Here is a 14,419-nt window from a genome sequence, read left to right as displayed (position 1 = left end):
AACAGAATGAGGTGGGTATACCCCAACAACAGAATGGGGTGGATGTAACCCCAAACAACAGAATGGTGTAGGTGTATATGGTCACAAAATATGCAAGTAGACTGCTGATTTGCCAGATCATCCTCTATGAAGAAATTGCAAGCATTTTAGAAACGGTCTGTTTGAGGTGGGATTTTTGAAGTGGTTTTTTTCACCAATTTATACTTTGGCCACAGATAAGAGTATAGGATGAGTCTTTTAAAAGTTAGATTTTCACTGGACAGTTATCTGTCTGGTAATGTGGGCCATCGTGTCTGAAAAAGGAGGATTCTCAAACACAAAGTACACAAAGCCAGGCTCCCTCCCTCTGATTTTGAGGCTGATGTGATGTAGTGCCCTGATCCGAGGGAGGCAAGGAGTTCATCGTGGAAGTAGAAGATCTGTGGCTTGGACGATAACGGCCACAGCATGTGACTTTCACATTTTTATGTTGATCAAACCCAATCTCCCCCCCCCTCCCAAGCTATTTGCAGCTGAAATGATCTGTCTGGAGGCCAGTCTATCAGCATGACACAGACATTGCTGGATTAACAGACTTGCATAGGCATTAGCAGCTGAAAGACCGTAGCAGAATGATGACTGTGATTAATTGAAAGATACCATAAACTCAAGAGCAGTGTGAGAGCAGCTCATTGGTTCGTAGATGTGCACATAATAATATACGAAAATGCCCCCAGTTGAATTTGGCCTCTCCCTCTCCTCCTCTCACCTCTCTCTCCCCCTCCTCCTCTCACCTCTCTCCCCTTCCTCCGTTCATATATTCCTCTGGCTCCACTTGGTTGCCGTGGCAAGGATCCTGTTGCCATGGAAATGGGAGGCAGTTGCTTTTGGAGACATTTGGTAGAGGGGGCTACCAAGGAAACAATGGGTGTGTGACAGCAGGGGGAGGGGGTACTGATTTGAGCTAAAAATAGAACCACTAAAGACTCTGTTTCGCGTTCTCTCTCTTCCACCCCACTCCTTCTCTCTCTGTGTCTTCTCATCTCTCCATCCACACCGTTCTTCCCTTTCTCGTTCTCTCTCAGAGAAGTGAAGGCACTAATTTGAGCACTGACTTCTTTTTCACTTTTAGATTTAGCCTCACTGTTCAACGCTGCTGTGCCTCTCCTCAATTGTAAAGCTTACATTTGGAGTACTGCACCTCCTGAATAATGTACCTCTGAGTATGTGCTTGTTTAATGGCTTGACTGATTGGCCTATTTACATATTCTGTAGGGCACCGGGTTAAATAAAGCCCCCTTTACTCTCATCAGTGTTCTTAGTTAATGGCCACCTATCTAACCTATTTGCAGCATACTCCGTAGATAGTTCACCGATGACAGGCTCCAGTGCAAGGATGGAACATTTTTGGATGGAACGTTGCAGAAATATGTTATTCATTTGATGGATCGGAAAAATAACTCACATTTCTTGCTGCTGTTTTTACCTCCCAGTTGCTTCCATTGTTGCTTCCATTGTTAGAGATGATTTGATTTAACTTGATTTAACTTGATTACTTGATTACTTTTATCCAAATATCCACGGCTAAATGAAGTTATGGAACGGTTTGCAACTTTCTGCTTCCTTTCTGCGTTCTTATTGTTGTTTGTCTATTAGAAACGGTGCCTTAGTAGCACTGTGGGATTATGTAAAAGAGCCTCTGTGTGTGTTTGTGTGTTCGCGTGCATGTGTGTGTGTACGTCCAGCCACCCAGCCAGCCGGGCCAGGCAGAGTGAGGTCATCACTGGAGAGGGGGCGCTCTGTGTCCCTGTCCTTGAGGGGCTTGGGTGTCACTCATTTGGGATTGAGAGAGGGCTGTGATGTGACAGTGACAGAGGCCTCCAGCCTGCCTGTGAGTCGGCAGGGTCAGCATGGCCCAAATATACACATTATTATTCCACTGTGTCAGCCTAGCACTACCCTACCCTCCACTACCCTACTCTACACTACCCTACTCTACCCTACCCTGCACTACCCTACTCTATACTATACTACCCTACTCTACACTACCCTACACTACCCTACTCTGCACTACTCTACACTACCTTACCCTGCACTACCCTACTCTACACTACCCTACCCTACTATACACTACCCTACCCTCCACTTCCCTAGTCCACACTACCCTACCCTACTCTACACTACCCTACTCTACCCTCCACTACCCTACTCTACATTACCCTACTCTGCACTACCCTACTCTACACTACCCTAGCCTGCACTACACTACCATACTCTACACTACCCTACCCTACTCTACACTACCCTACCCTGCACTACCCTACTCTGCACTACAATACGCTACTCTGCACTACCCTACTCAACACTACCCTACCCTGCACTACCCTACTCTACACTACCCTACTACACTACACTACCCTACCCTACTCTACCCTACACTACAATACCCTACTCTGCACTACCCTACTCTACCCTACACTACAATACCCTACTCTGCACTACCCTACACTACAATACCCTACTCTGCACTACCCTACACTACAATACCCTACTCTACCCTACACTACAATACCCTACTCTACCCTACACTACAATACCCTACTCTGCACTACCCTACACTACAATACCCTACTCTGCACTACCCTACACTACAATACCCTACTCTACCCTACACTACAATACCCTACTCTGCACTACACTACCCCACACTACCCTTCTCTACACTACACTACCAGGTTCGACTCTTGATGTACGCAGGTACAGGACACCACTACAAAATACACTAAGCAATTCTGACGTGATCATGAATGGTTGACAATGTTGTCTAAACACATTGAAGAATCCTGCAAAGTACTATTTCTAAAAACAGTCATGTTTTTCCACATGACAAATGTATGGTTTGCTTCATTCACCACACATCCGTGTGTATGCGGCCACTTTTTTATAGTAGCTACTCGGCTTGTGATTAGCATCTGAAGTGATTGTGTCTGATCTGATCTGTCTCATTGTGTTTGTCCTGGCCTGGTGTCTATTGTCAGAGCTTCATACTCTGAGCTGCAGAAGCAGACTCAACTGGAGCTTATGTAACGTGGCCCCAGTGCTGGGGGCCTGGATGACTGGTAAAGGCGTGTGTTTCTGTGTGTTGGTGTGTGTTTCTGTGGACAATACATCTATTTTTGTTTCCCAAGCCACAGAAGCTTCACACAGACCAGAGATGTAAATTTGTCAGAGCCTGTTGCCCATCACATTTTTCCCCCCATTACTAAACTGAGCGGAACTGTATAGAACTAAAGAAAGTTCCACACTTTTGACATGCTTGGGTCAATCTAACTAATGTTACGCAGTGCCTTCTTAAGGGTTATGCTGGGCTTAACATTAAAGAATGTTCTCTGTCTTGTCCTGTCCTGGTTCACATTGACGGTTCACTCTGGCTGAGACGGGTGGTAATTCATTTTGACTACTCAGCTGACACTTAAAGCTTAGAAGGGGATGTTTTGGGGAGGGAACGGCCGTGTCCTGGGGCCTGGTGTTTGACTGTGCTCAGGAAGGAGATGCATTCTGTCTCCTAAAGATGAACGTACTTTGGTGCAAAAAATGCACTTCAATCCCAGAGCAACAGCAAAGGACCTTGTGAAGATGCTGGAGGAAACAGGTACAAAAGTATCTATATCCACAGTAAAACGAGTCCTATATCGACATAACCTGAAAGACCGCTCAGCAAGGAAGAAGCCACTGCTTAAAAACCGCCATAAAAAAGCCAGACTCCGGTTTGCAACTGCACATGGGGACAAAGATGGTACTTTTTGGAGAAATGTCCTCTGGTCTGATGAAACAAAAATAGAACTGTTTGGCCATAATGACCATCGTCATATTTGGAGGGGGAGGCTTGCAAGCCGAAGAACACCATCCCAACCGTGAAGCACGGGGTGGCAGCATCATGGTGTGGGGGTGCTTTGCAACAGGAGGGACTGGTGGACTTCACAAAATAGATGGTATCATGAGGGAGGAAAATTATGTGGATATATTGAAGCAACATCTCAAGACATCAGTCAGGAAGTTAAAGCTTGGTCACAAATGGGTCTTCCAAATGGACAATGACCCCAAGCATACTTCCAAAGTTGTGGCAAAATGGCTTAAGGACAACAAAGTCAAGGTATTGGAGTGGCCATCACAAATCCTATAGAAAATGTGTGGGCAGAACTGAAAAAGCATGTGCGAGCAAGGAGGCCTACAAACTTCCGACTTCAACTGTACACATTCAACCGGGATGTGGACTGAGAATGTTTCCACTGTACTCCAATTTAAAAATATGCCTTTAGTAATGCAGCAGAGTCTGGGTGAGACTGAAACAGAATGGACCGAATGGTGATTCAGGGTTGAGAGAGTGAAGTCAGGTCAGAGTGTGTGCCTTCTCGTTGCAGTTAAAGTCTTGAGGGCTCGCCCGTGCAGAGTTGAGGCCAGGCAAAGGCTTCACACAGACGATGTGTTTGCGTTTGTGTCAGAAGTTCATCTCTTCTTGAGCGTGGTTTTTCTCTCTACTGTTCAGCTCCGTTTTCTTTGCATGACGAGATCAGGGATGACAGGCATCTACGGTGCTTTTGGGAGGCGGTGGTTTTCATATATCTGACACCCCTCTTTCATTACCGCTCTCCTTCCTACCCCCCCTTCTCTGTTTCTGTGACTGGGCTGACTGTGAGTCTGTGTTATCTTTACACACAAACAATCCCCTTCTCACACACAGACAGATACATCCACCATCTCTCTCTCTCTCTCTCTCTCTCTCTCAAATTACTCCTGCAGAGTAAGGGTAAGCACAGTGCCCACAACAAAGTCATTAACACAATTAACAAAGGGGCCAGGCTCTAGACCTTGGCTCTGCTCGACAGAGGCCTCTGCCAGGGTACACTACTGGCTGTCTGGCTCAGAGACACACAGTGTGTGAGAGCTTCAGAGAGAGGTACACAGATTGAATGTGTGAAGTGAGGTGAGGTCAAATGGAGATATGTTACCAAGAAATGGATCACTTTGCTGTGAGAGAGAGCGAGAGAGATGCCCTAGCTACAAACATGCTCCCCTAAAGCAGCTGCCCCAAAACCTCCCTCTCATCTCCCTGGGGTTGTGTGTTGCCTGGGGAGAAGGATGAGCGAGAGGGTGGGACTGGGGTAGAAAGAGAAAGCTTGGAGAGAAAGAAAAAAACTGAGAGGAGGGGGATGTACACTCCACCACAGGGGGAGGGAGTTGTGATTTGGCAGCAGCGAATGAGCAGCCACTCGAGTCACATGACCAAAAGCCATGCAAAAGGCTGTCGGTGAGTGAGAGGGAGGAGGGAGGAGGGAGGGAGGGAGGGAGGGAGAGAGCGATAGAGAAAGAGGAGCCCAGTTCACAGTGCTTCTTGGTCAATTGAGAGCGAAGAGGCACAGAGAGAGAGAGGCTACACCACACACACACACGCTCGCCTTCTTCACTGGCCCTACCGCAGACGTGACAGACCCCACCTGTGCATCCTAACCAGAAGAAACAACACAACACACAGGGGAACGAGAACAACCGGAGGACAGAGAAACGTAGCCTGAGGAGAAAAGAGAGAGAGTGAGAAAGGAGGGAAAGCATGTCTTCTCTCTCCAACCAGCCGCCTGGCTCTCCGTTCTCAGAGTACAGTGAGCTGTGTAAGGTCCCCTCCATGGCCCCCACCACAGCCCCCCAGGCTTGGGACTGGCAGCATGGAGACATGGGGCCTCCCAGGAGCCTCGGTGGGGCCCCGGGACTCACCGACGAGGACAAGCTGTGCTTCTTCGACCCGTCAGCCGGTGTTGGCTTGGATGCGGATCTCAAGGTACCTGGCAGGGGGGGCTGTCAGGGGTTAGGCAGCGCTGGGGAGAGCCCAGAAAGCCAAGTGTCTTCCTCCCCCTCCCCTCTGAGCTGTGGGAACAATGGGGTCCTACATCCCCCCGTACCTGGTTCCCCAGCTCGACGCATGGAGCTACCCTTACCCTCTAGCCCGCCCATACCAGCCCCAGCCAGCACCGGTGTGTGGAACCCTGGATTCTCAGAGTCCAGCCCCAAGACCCTTCCACCCCAGAATATTGCCAGCCCTAATTACTGTGTCATCGGTGTTGTCAATGACAACTACCTGGAGAGGGGCGACGAGGACAGCGCATCAGCACTAGGCGGCCTCCAAATGACAGAGGGATCCTCGGAGGAGAGCGAGGACGAGGAGGAGGAAGAGGTGGAGCTTGAGCCGTGTTTCATGGGGCGTGCTAACCAGCAGCGGAAGGCTCTGCGGCGGGCCATGTCCGAATGCTCCCACCTCTCGGTACCCTCTAGCCTGGAGCTGCCCGACCATTACCCTGGAGCTGGGCTGGATGAGCTAACAACGCCCATGGGCGGTCCGCGCCGCTCCTGCCACTCCAGCATGAGGCGTTCACTGACTGTTTCGGACGACCAGCTGCCCCCCACTCTGTTTGCTGCAGGCGCCACCCGCTCCGACCTGAGGCAGGACCAGGAGCCCACCCTACACTTCTCACCCTTCCCCCCAATGAGAGACTGTGGGGGCAGCTCTCCGCTCTCACCTCTAGAGGGCATCGTGGAGGGGCTCGGGGCAGACAAGAACGAGGACGTGCTGCTGCCTGTACCCCTCAGCAGCCAGGCCATCAGCGGGATGGGCACCGGCCTGGGCATTGTCACAAACCCAGGAACCGGCATTGGCACGGGTATGGGTACCAACATCTGCACAGGTATGGATACCAACCTTGGCACTGACGTTGGAGCAGACGTGGGTACCAACTCAGGCACCAGCTTTGGCGCTGGAATGGGTAGCAACCCAGACAACAGCTTTAGAGCAGGCATGGGCACCAGCTTTGGAGCAGGTATGAGTACCAACCTTGGCACCGGCTTTGGATCAGGTATGAGTACCAACCTTGGCACCGGCTTTGGTGAAGGCATGGTTACTACCAGTCCTTTCACCAGGGTAGGTAATGGTGATGCTATCTGGCTGCTACTAGTGCTGCCCTCTGGCAATGGCCTCCTCAAATGGCCTGCAGACTACAGACAGCCCAGATTGTGTGTAGGGGGAAGATGTGGCATCACACTGTCTGATTTACAACTGAGCTGCTTCCACCAGTCTGAGGTCCCAGTCAAGTAGTGTGAAGAGAAAGGGAAGGAGGAGGGCGTGAGAGAGAGAGGGAGAGTTTCTGAAGGATGGTATAGTGATTGATGGCATAGTACAGTATATGCCCAGTGCAGCCTTGTGTGTGTTTTGCTTGCTGGTGTATGTGCAGCAGGAGTGTACTTGTCACTTTGCATGTGATTCACTAAGCGTGTTGCATGTGGATGTACTATATCTAGGTGACCGTCAGCGGACCGGGAATGTGGGACTGGGTCATGCTGCCGACACAGCTCATTACCACAGACCAGAGTCCAGAGCTAGACTTGGCCTCTCTCGCTCTCTCTGGCCACCGACACAGTCATTAGTCCCCTGGGAGGAGTGGGGGAGAGGCAGAGCCAAGATGGCCTCGGTCACATCCGATAACTCTTGCCCCTTAGCCGAACAGGGTCACTGGAGATGTAAACCCAGCAACAAAATCCGTCTGTTTCTTCACTCGTCGCTTTTAATGACCGCTCTCTCTCTCTCTCTCTCTCTCTCTCTCTCTCTCTGTCGCTAAAGTGTGCCGGCAATCTGCCTCGTGGACGCTGGAGCATTAAAGGGCCAGCGTCCCGGAGAGCTCAGAATGAGAGTGTGTGAGCTGGTCAGAGGAAGAGTGCGTGTGCGCGACTGTGTGTGAGCATGCACTGGCTTGACAAGGTCATTCAAAGGCAGTTTGCACTTGTAAAAAGTGTTCATGCGGAGCGTGCACATTAATGAATCCACACACACGTCGGCCGGCTGGCTCTGTTCAGGCATTCGTCTTGGCTCCCCAATTGGGGTGTGGGAAATATCGATAAACAGATTTGCCATCTCTGGCTCCAGAGGGGAGAGAGAGATACACAGAGTCATATAGAGAGAGAAAAAATAGTTTGTCCCAGTATAAGAATCTGCCTGAATGTATTTTTACTGACTCCCTCAGTTCCATCCAGCCCCTCTTTTTAGTTCTCTCTCTCCGCCCCCCCCCCGTTTGGAGAGAGGGATTAGGAGACGATACTGGAGGAGAGATGCAGCGTGGAGAGACAAAGGAACTCGCACTCAAACAGGCTTTGAATCATTTGAGTGTCTTTCTTCGTGGTTTGGAGTCATAGTGGGATGTTTCTCCCCAGAACGAAACAGATAATTGTCACCCAATGTCGCTCTCCTTATCTCCTACTAAGCAGAAGGATGAATGTGGCCCGTAATGAGTGCTCTGTAGTAAAGACTCTGGGCTTTGTTGGTCTGTTTCTGTACACGCTTCTGTTTGTGTTTCTTCTTGTGTGCACAAATGTGTGGTACTATGTGTGTGAGTGTTTTGCTTTGCGTCCATTTGTCTCAGATTAATTTAGCCTTACGTCAATACAATTAAAAAAATAATTACCCATGTTTGTGTTTGACCTCAACATCCAGAAAAATACCAGAAAAAAGTTTGTTTCGATTATTTGGGCAAGCTTTTAAAATAGGAGTTAAATGTGTAAAGGTGATTCGTATGCATGAATCATTTTCTATTTATGCCATTATGCTTCAAATATTTTGACACGTTCAAACGTTTGTCTCAGCATTCCTATGTGGCTCTCACTTTATGCGCATGCATATGTCTCTGTGAGTAAGTGATCGATGTGGGTACGCTTGTGCGTAAGAAGCCTGTTACCCAGGGGGACAGAAAGCTGTAGAACCCTCCAGATCTCATCAGCACAGCTCAAGTGTTTTTTTTTGTCCTCTCCGCGCATAAGTCGGATCCACTCTACTGTATATGATCATGCAGTTACCAAGGACACAATGCACTACTGTCTGAAAGGGGGAGTGGAGGAAGGTTCAGGTCTGGATGTGGTGGATACTTTAGGCTCATATATTAGCAACACTTTCCTGACCTCCGTCACATACAGAGTAGATTAGATAAATCCCTCTGCAATGACCTGTCTTGCAGTCAAGGCTGCGGTGCAGTGATAGCGCTGTGTGTGTGTGTGTCAGAGAGAGAAATACATCCAATCCAGAGAGGACCCCGTGAGTGTTTCCATGGTCAATGTGGATCATCCTTGTGTGTTCATGTCAGGTGTCACGCCAGTCTACAGTAGGTAATGCCTAAGTCCTTCCAAAAGCTGCCTGTCCAACCTGACACCGTATGGAATAACTTTGATTAATAGCCTGGGTTTTGTCGTTTATTTCTGCCTTTGAAGTTGCCTTGTTGGATACAAGCCGTTGTGGTGACTAGAATACGCTCCTGAGCCACACACCAAGTGAACAGCTTAACATGAACAAAGAAAGGCTCCATTTTCTGACAGTTAAATACAGTGAAACGCAATGGCATCCACTTTCACTAAATCACTCCAAACATTCTATAGGCGGCCAGCAGCTTCTTTGACGTGTGGAGAATAGTCACTAAGGAGGATCGTTCCTTTGGAAGGCACAAATACGTTGTCAAGGATTCTGCCTCGTAGCGGCTTCTGGGTGAGGCTGGAGGTAATGACTGTCTTTTAATAAGGCTCCGTTCGCCTCGAGGATTGATTTTGTCATCTGAGGAACCAGAGGGAAATACCCAAGAAAATGGTCAGGTTATGCCTGTTTAAAGTAACTGTCCAGTGTCTCCAGATATCTATGAAATATGACTTATAATTAATTGCAATATGAGTGAAATAATTGTCCTTCCAAAAAAATGGTAATTATGTATGTTAAAAAGCAGCTTTTTGTGTGTGTTGGTATGGTGTGGGCGTACACCAACAACAGAAAGGTGTGGGCAAATACCGGTCATTAAAAATATTCATGTGACTAGACTGCTGATTGGCCAGCTGGCCAGCTCATCCTCTTCTGGAGGATAACATCATCCTCTATGAGGAAATGGCAAGCATTTTTAAAACTTTTTGAGATACAAGTTTGTGGTGTTTTTTTTCCTTCTCCAATTCATACTTTGTCCACAAATACAAGTATAGGATAAGTCAACAACATTATTTGGTTATGAGTTAACAGAATATTAACTTTTAAAATGAGATTTTCACTGGACAGTTACTTGAAACTTCTTCGGGAGGAGTTTCATTGGTAGTTTTGAGTGTTAGTGTTGGAACAGTGAGGGTTTTTCCTTATCTGATGCGACTCTGAAAATGTAAGAAGCAATCCGATGGTCTCAAAATCCATGTGGAGATGGTGTCTTATCGCTGTCATGTTTTTCTCCCATAAAAAAAAACTCTTAATTAAAAAGACCATACAAGTGGTTTAAAGGCTGTTTAGTCACCTTAACAGAGCTTGAATTGTGTCTATGCTAATGTGTGGTCTAATGAACTGACCCAGCATAGAAAAGACAGAGTTGTCTCCCACTGTGTTAGTTGGCGAACTGAAATGAGAGATGAGGGTGCCAGGCGGCTGTCTGTGAGATTTATTGGGATAGATATAATGGATTCACGGGTGACCGCCACAATGTCATCATATCTCCAGAAAATGTCTTCCCTCCCAATGATATCAGTGTCATAGGCCCTAAGAGTGATGAATGCTTCTAATCAGATGCTCCATTCATGATGTATTAATTCCCTTCTACTGGAGGGTTCAAAATGGCTGCTTGTTTACATTTAGCCCTGCTGCTCAGTGGTGGGGAGTCTGAGACACAAAGCTGGCTGTTGAGGTTGTTTGAGTATGTTGGCTTCAGCGGCTTTATAGGTCCCAGCGCTCTCGGAGTACTCTGCATATCACCTTTGTTGGTATTCACCGGCTAATCCATAATTACCTTGTGAATGTAGCTTGAAAATCCACCGTGCTAAAGCTTCTCACAGGCTTTCTCAGGCTGGGAAGGAGAGAAGAGTGGGAGCAGAGTTGATGAGGTTGTTTTGAGGGTGGCTCTTCATACTGCTTCATAAATCAACCAAATACTGGGTTTGGGGTCAGTAGAAGTCTATTGGATCTCCAATGTCTTAGCTAATTAAGATATCCAGTTTATATATGATTTATTTTGACAAGTCTGTTAAAGCTGTGGACTACAGAGATGAAGCCTCGTGTTGTTGTGCCTTGCCTCCTTCCATTCCCTTTGTCTTGTCCTGTAGCCTGACTGGATTTGGGTGAGCACTTTGTTTTGTGCCTTCATTATATTAGTCCACCTATTGGGTTCTCTGGTTGTCCACTGTTCTCCTCCCTTCTGAAGTTTGTGGAGCACTGTACCCAGTTATGTATGGCGTCTACGCCCCCACCCACGATCCCCCACTTCAGGCAGCCCCTTGCCCTCTCCAATCTCTCATTTGGGTGCTTAGACAAAACACTTGAAAATGTATTATACAAAGGTAGGGATTTAGGTCTGAAGTAATTGAAGCAGGGCCAGTGGTAAATGGGTATCCTGCTTCCTCTGGGGTTTACTCTGACTGATTATGCTGATGTGAGGGAGGCGTTGTTAGCGGAATCGCTAACACTGCTAAAGAGCCTTTTCACCATTTGTCATCACAGTGTAGCTAATAGACTTTTAAGCTAATGGGAGGATACAGGATTCCTCAGTTTCTAGATATTAAGGGTTGAATGTGGCCATAGCTCTATGGTATTTGTCCTTTGTTTTGAATAGACTCCCACAGGCTGTACAGTCACTACTTTCAGTGGACTTCTCCCAGCAATATTATCCAAAGGTCAAATAATGCAGATGCTTAATAGCGGGGAAATATGAAAGTCTATGATATCTAATCCTCATTTTGGGTTGTTTATACTAGTGGATTAACAGTTTAACTGGGTTGATGCTGACACACTGCAGAGCTGAGATATTATGCATGGGTGTATAACTCCACAAATCTCTGGAACCATATTGATTTAGTTGGTTATTTAGCCAGGAAGATACCGCTCTATTTAAAAAGGACTGAGCTATTTGCGCTTAGCCAATGAGCATTTTCTATTTTGCGATCTTGTGGTGTAGTGGTTTCATTAGGCCGTCCTCTTCTCCAGCTGTTTAATGTGATAATCCCTGTAGCTTCGTATCATTATATCACTGTAGTCAAAATAAACAGAATAATGACTATTGACATTCCTGACTGGACTGAAAGCCGGGGGCACCATCAGTCTAGTCATTGTCATGGCTTTACCAATCAATCCATTGACATTTACACTATATATACACAAAAGTATATGGACACCACTTGAAATGACTGGATTCAGCTATTTCAGCCACACCCATTGCTGACAGGTGTATAAAATCGAGCACGCAGCCATGCAATCTCCATAGACAAACATTGGCAGTAGAATGGCCTTACTGAAGGGCTCAGTGACTTTCAACGTGGCACCGTCATAGGATGCCACCTTTCCAACAAGTCAGTAAGTCAAATTTCTGCCTTGCTAGAGCTGCCCTGGTCAGCTGTAAGTGCTGTTATTGGAAACCTCTAGGAGCAACAATGGCTCAACCGCGTACTGGTAGGCCACACAAGCTCACAGAATGGGACCGCCGAGTGCTGAAGCGTATAACGCATAAAAATGGTCTGTCCCTGGTTGCAACACTCCCTACTGACTTCCAAACTGCCTCTGGAAGCAACGTCAGCACAATAACTGTTCGTCAGGAGCTTCATGAAATGGGTTTCCATGGCCGAGCAGCCGCACACAAGCCTAAGATCCCCATGCGCAATGCCAAGTGTCGGCTGGAGTGGTGTAAAGCTCACCGCCATTGACCAACTAATCTGCGTTTGGTGGATGGCAGGGGAACACTACTTTCCCGAATGCAAACTGTAAAGTTTGGTGGAGGAGTAATAATGGTCTGGGGCGGTTTTTCTGGCTAGGCCCCTTAGTTCGAGTGAAGGGATATCTTAATGCTACAGCATACAAGGACATGCTGGACAATGCTGTGCTTCCAACTTTGTGGCAACAGTTTGGGGAAGCCTTTCCTGTTTCAGCATGATAATGCCCCCATGTACAAAGCGAGGTCCAGACAGAAATGGTTTGTCGAGATTGGTGTGGAAGAACTTGATTGGCCTACACATAGCCCTGACCTCAACCCCATCGAACACCTTTGGGATGAAAAGGAACGCCGACTGCGAGCCAGGTCTAATCGCCCAAAATCAGTGTCCTCACTAATGTTTTTGTGGCTGAATGGAAGCAAGTCCCTGCAGCAATGTTCCAACATCTAGTGGAAAGCCTTCCCAGAAGAGTGGAGGCTGTTATAGCAGCAAAGGGGGGACCAACTCCATATTAATGCCCATGATTTTGGAATGAGATGTTCGACAAGCAGGTGTCCACATACTTTTAGTCCTTTCCATGTCATCTAATGTCAGTTACTACTTTGGGTCTGAGCATCATTCCTACAGTGTGAGCTTGAGGCGTTGTGGGAACATTAGGGTTAAGGGCCTGTGGCCCTCTGGTGTGGAGCGGGCCAGTACCCCAGATGGCCTGCCCTCTAATGAGGCTCCCAGGAGTGAGAGAGGAGGTGAACGATGAGCTGCCTCTGGAGAGGGGGCGGCGCTGCCAGCTAGAGGGATGGGAGGGGGCAGAGCTTCAGGGATATGTCCGGGAGAAAAGAGTGAATTAGGTGGGGTTTTGTGTTTCACATACTGCACTTTGCTAGAACACTGTGTCACTATTGTCCTCTTGATGATGATTATTATTATACTCAGTGAAAGTATCAAGGCCGCAGAGCTTGTGTCTAGGCTAATAGGCTGCCTCTCATCTCTATCTCTGGGTGCCTGTGCTATGGTGAATTAGCTGTGTCCACCCCTCAGGCTGCCATGTCTGTGTGTCCAGCCCACAGCTGCTCAGTGTCTAATGCGGCAGGACAGGCAGGCTGGCCTTCCACACTCTCACGGCCATATTTTACTAGACAACCATACTTTACTAGGCAAGCAAAGCACCATCACACATTTGCGGTGACCAAAGGGTCTTTATAAACTACTGCCACTTTCTGTCTGTGGAGTCTGTTCTGGCCTTACTCAAAACACTTCAAGATACAGTAGGGTTGGTGGAATGAGTTCAAAGCGGCACTATGTAGTAATGCAATATGTATTCCAAATGAAATTGAAGTGAGTTTGTGTGTTTATCTTGTGTGCCGGTGTATGTGTATCTGCGTAGATATGTTGGTGTATGCATACATGTCTCTGGAATGCAAAAGAGATTGTGTGTGTGTGTGTGTGCATTTGTCTGCCTGACTATCGATATGTCTGCCTGACTGAATGTCAGTCTGTCTGACTGTCGGTCTGCCTGACTGAATGTCGGTCTGCCTGACTGCCGGTCTGTCTGCCTGACTGTCGGTCTGTCTGCCTGACTGTCGGGTCTGTGTAGACCGTATTGAGAGATGGTCATGGTCATTGGTTATGGTTTTTCCTCAGCTCTGCTGGTTGGTTGATTGCCAGGGTCAATGGCCATCTCTAAATCAGGCTTCGCCCA

The 14,419-nt window shown here is 47.7% G+C and overlaps 1 protein-coding gene across 8 annotated transcripts in view; it reads left to right on the top strand.

Moving 5' to 3' along the window:
* The window catches only part of LOC115130244 (microtubule-associated protein 4), a 117,834-nt gene that overhangs the window by 79,085 nt on the left and 24,330 nt on the right, over window positions 1-14,419 (top strand). The window contains exon 1 of one of the 8 annotated variants that reach the window (XM_029661171.2): window positions 5,374-6,713. The exons of the other annotated variants lie outside the window; for them this stretch is intronic. Within the exon in view, the coding sequence (XP_029517031.2) occupies window positions 5,588-6,713 (1,126 nt within the window). The 5' untranslated portion in view covers window positions 5,374-5,587. Of the gene's footprint in view, window positions 1-5,373; window positions 6,714-14,419 lie in introns of those variants that run through there. 8 annotated transcript variants of the gene reach the window in all.

The sequence above is a fragment of the Oncorhynchus nerka genome, linkage group LG6 (genome assembly GCF_034236695.1).
Source record: "Oncorhynchus nerka isolate Pitt River linkage group LG6, Oner_Uvic_2.0, whole genome shotgun sequence".
Lineage (NCBI taxonomy): Eukaryota > Metazoa > Chordata > Actinopteri > Salmoniformes > Salmonidae > Oncorhynchus > Oncorhynchus nerka.
Note: the sequence above shows the minus strand (reverse complement) of the source record. Positions and strands in the feature narration are given on the sequence as shown.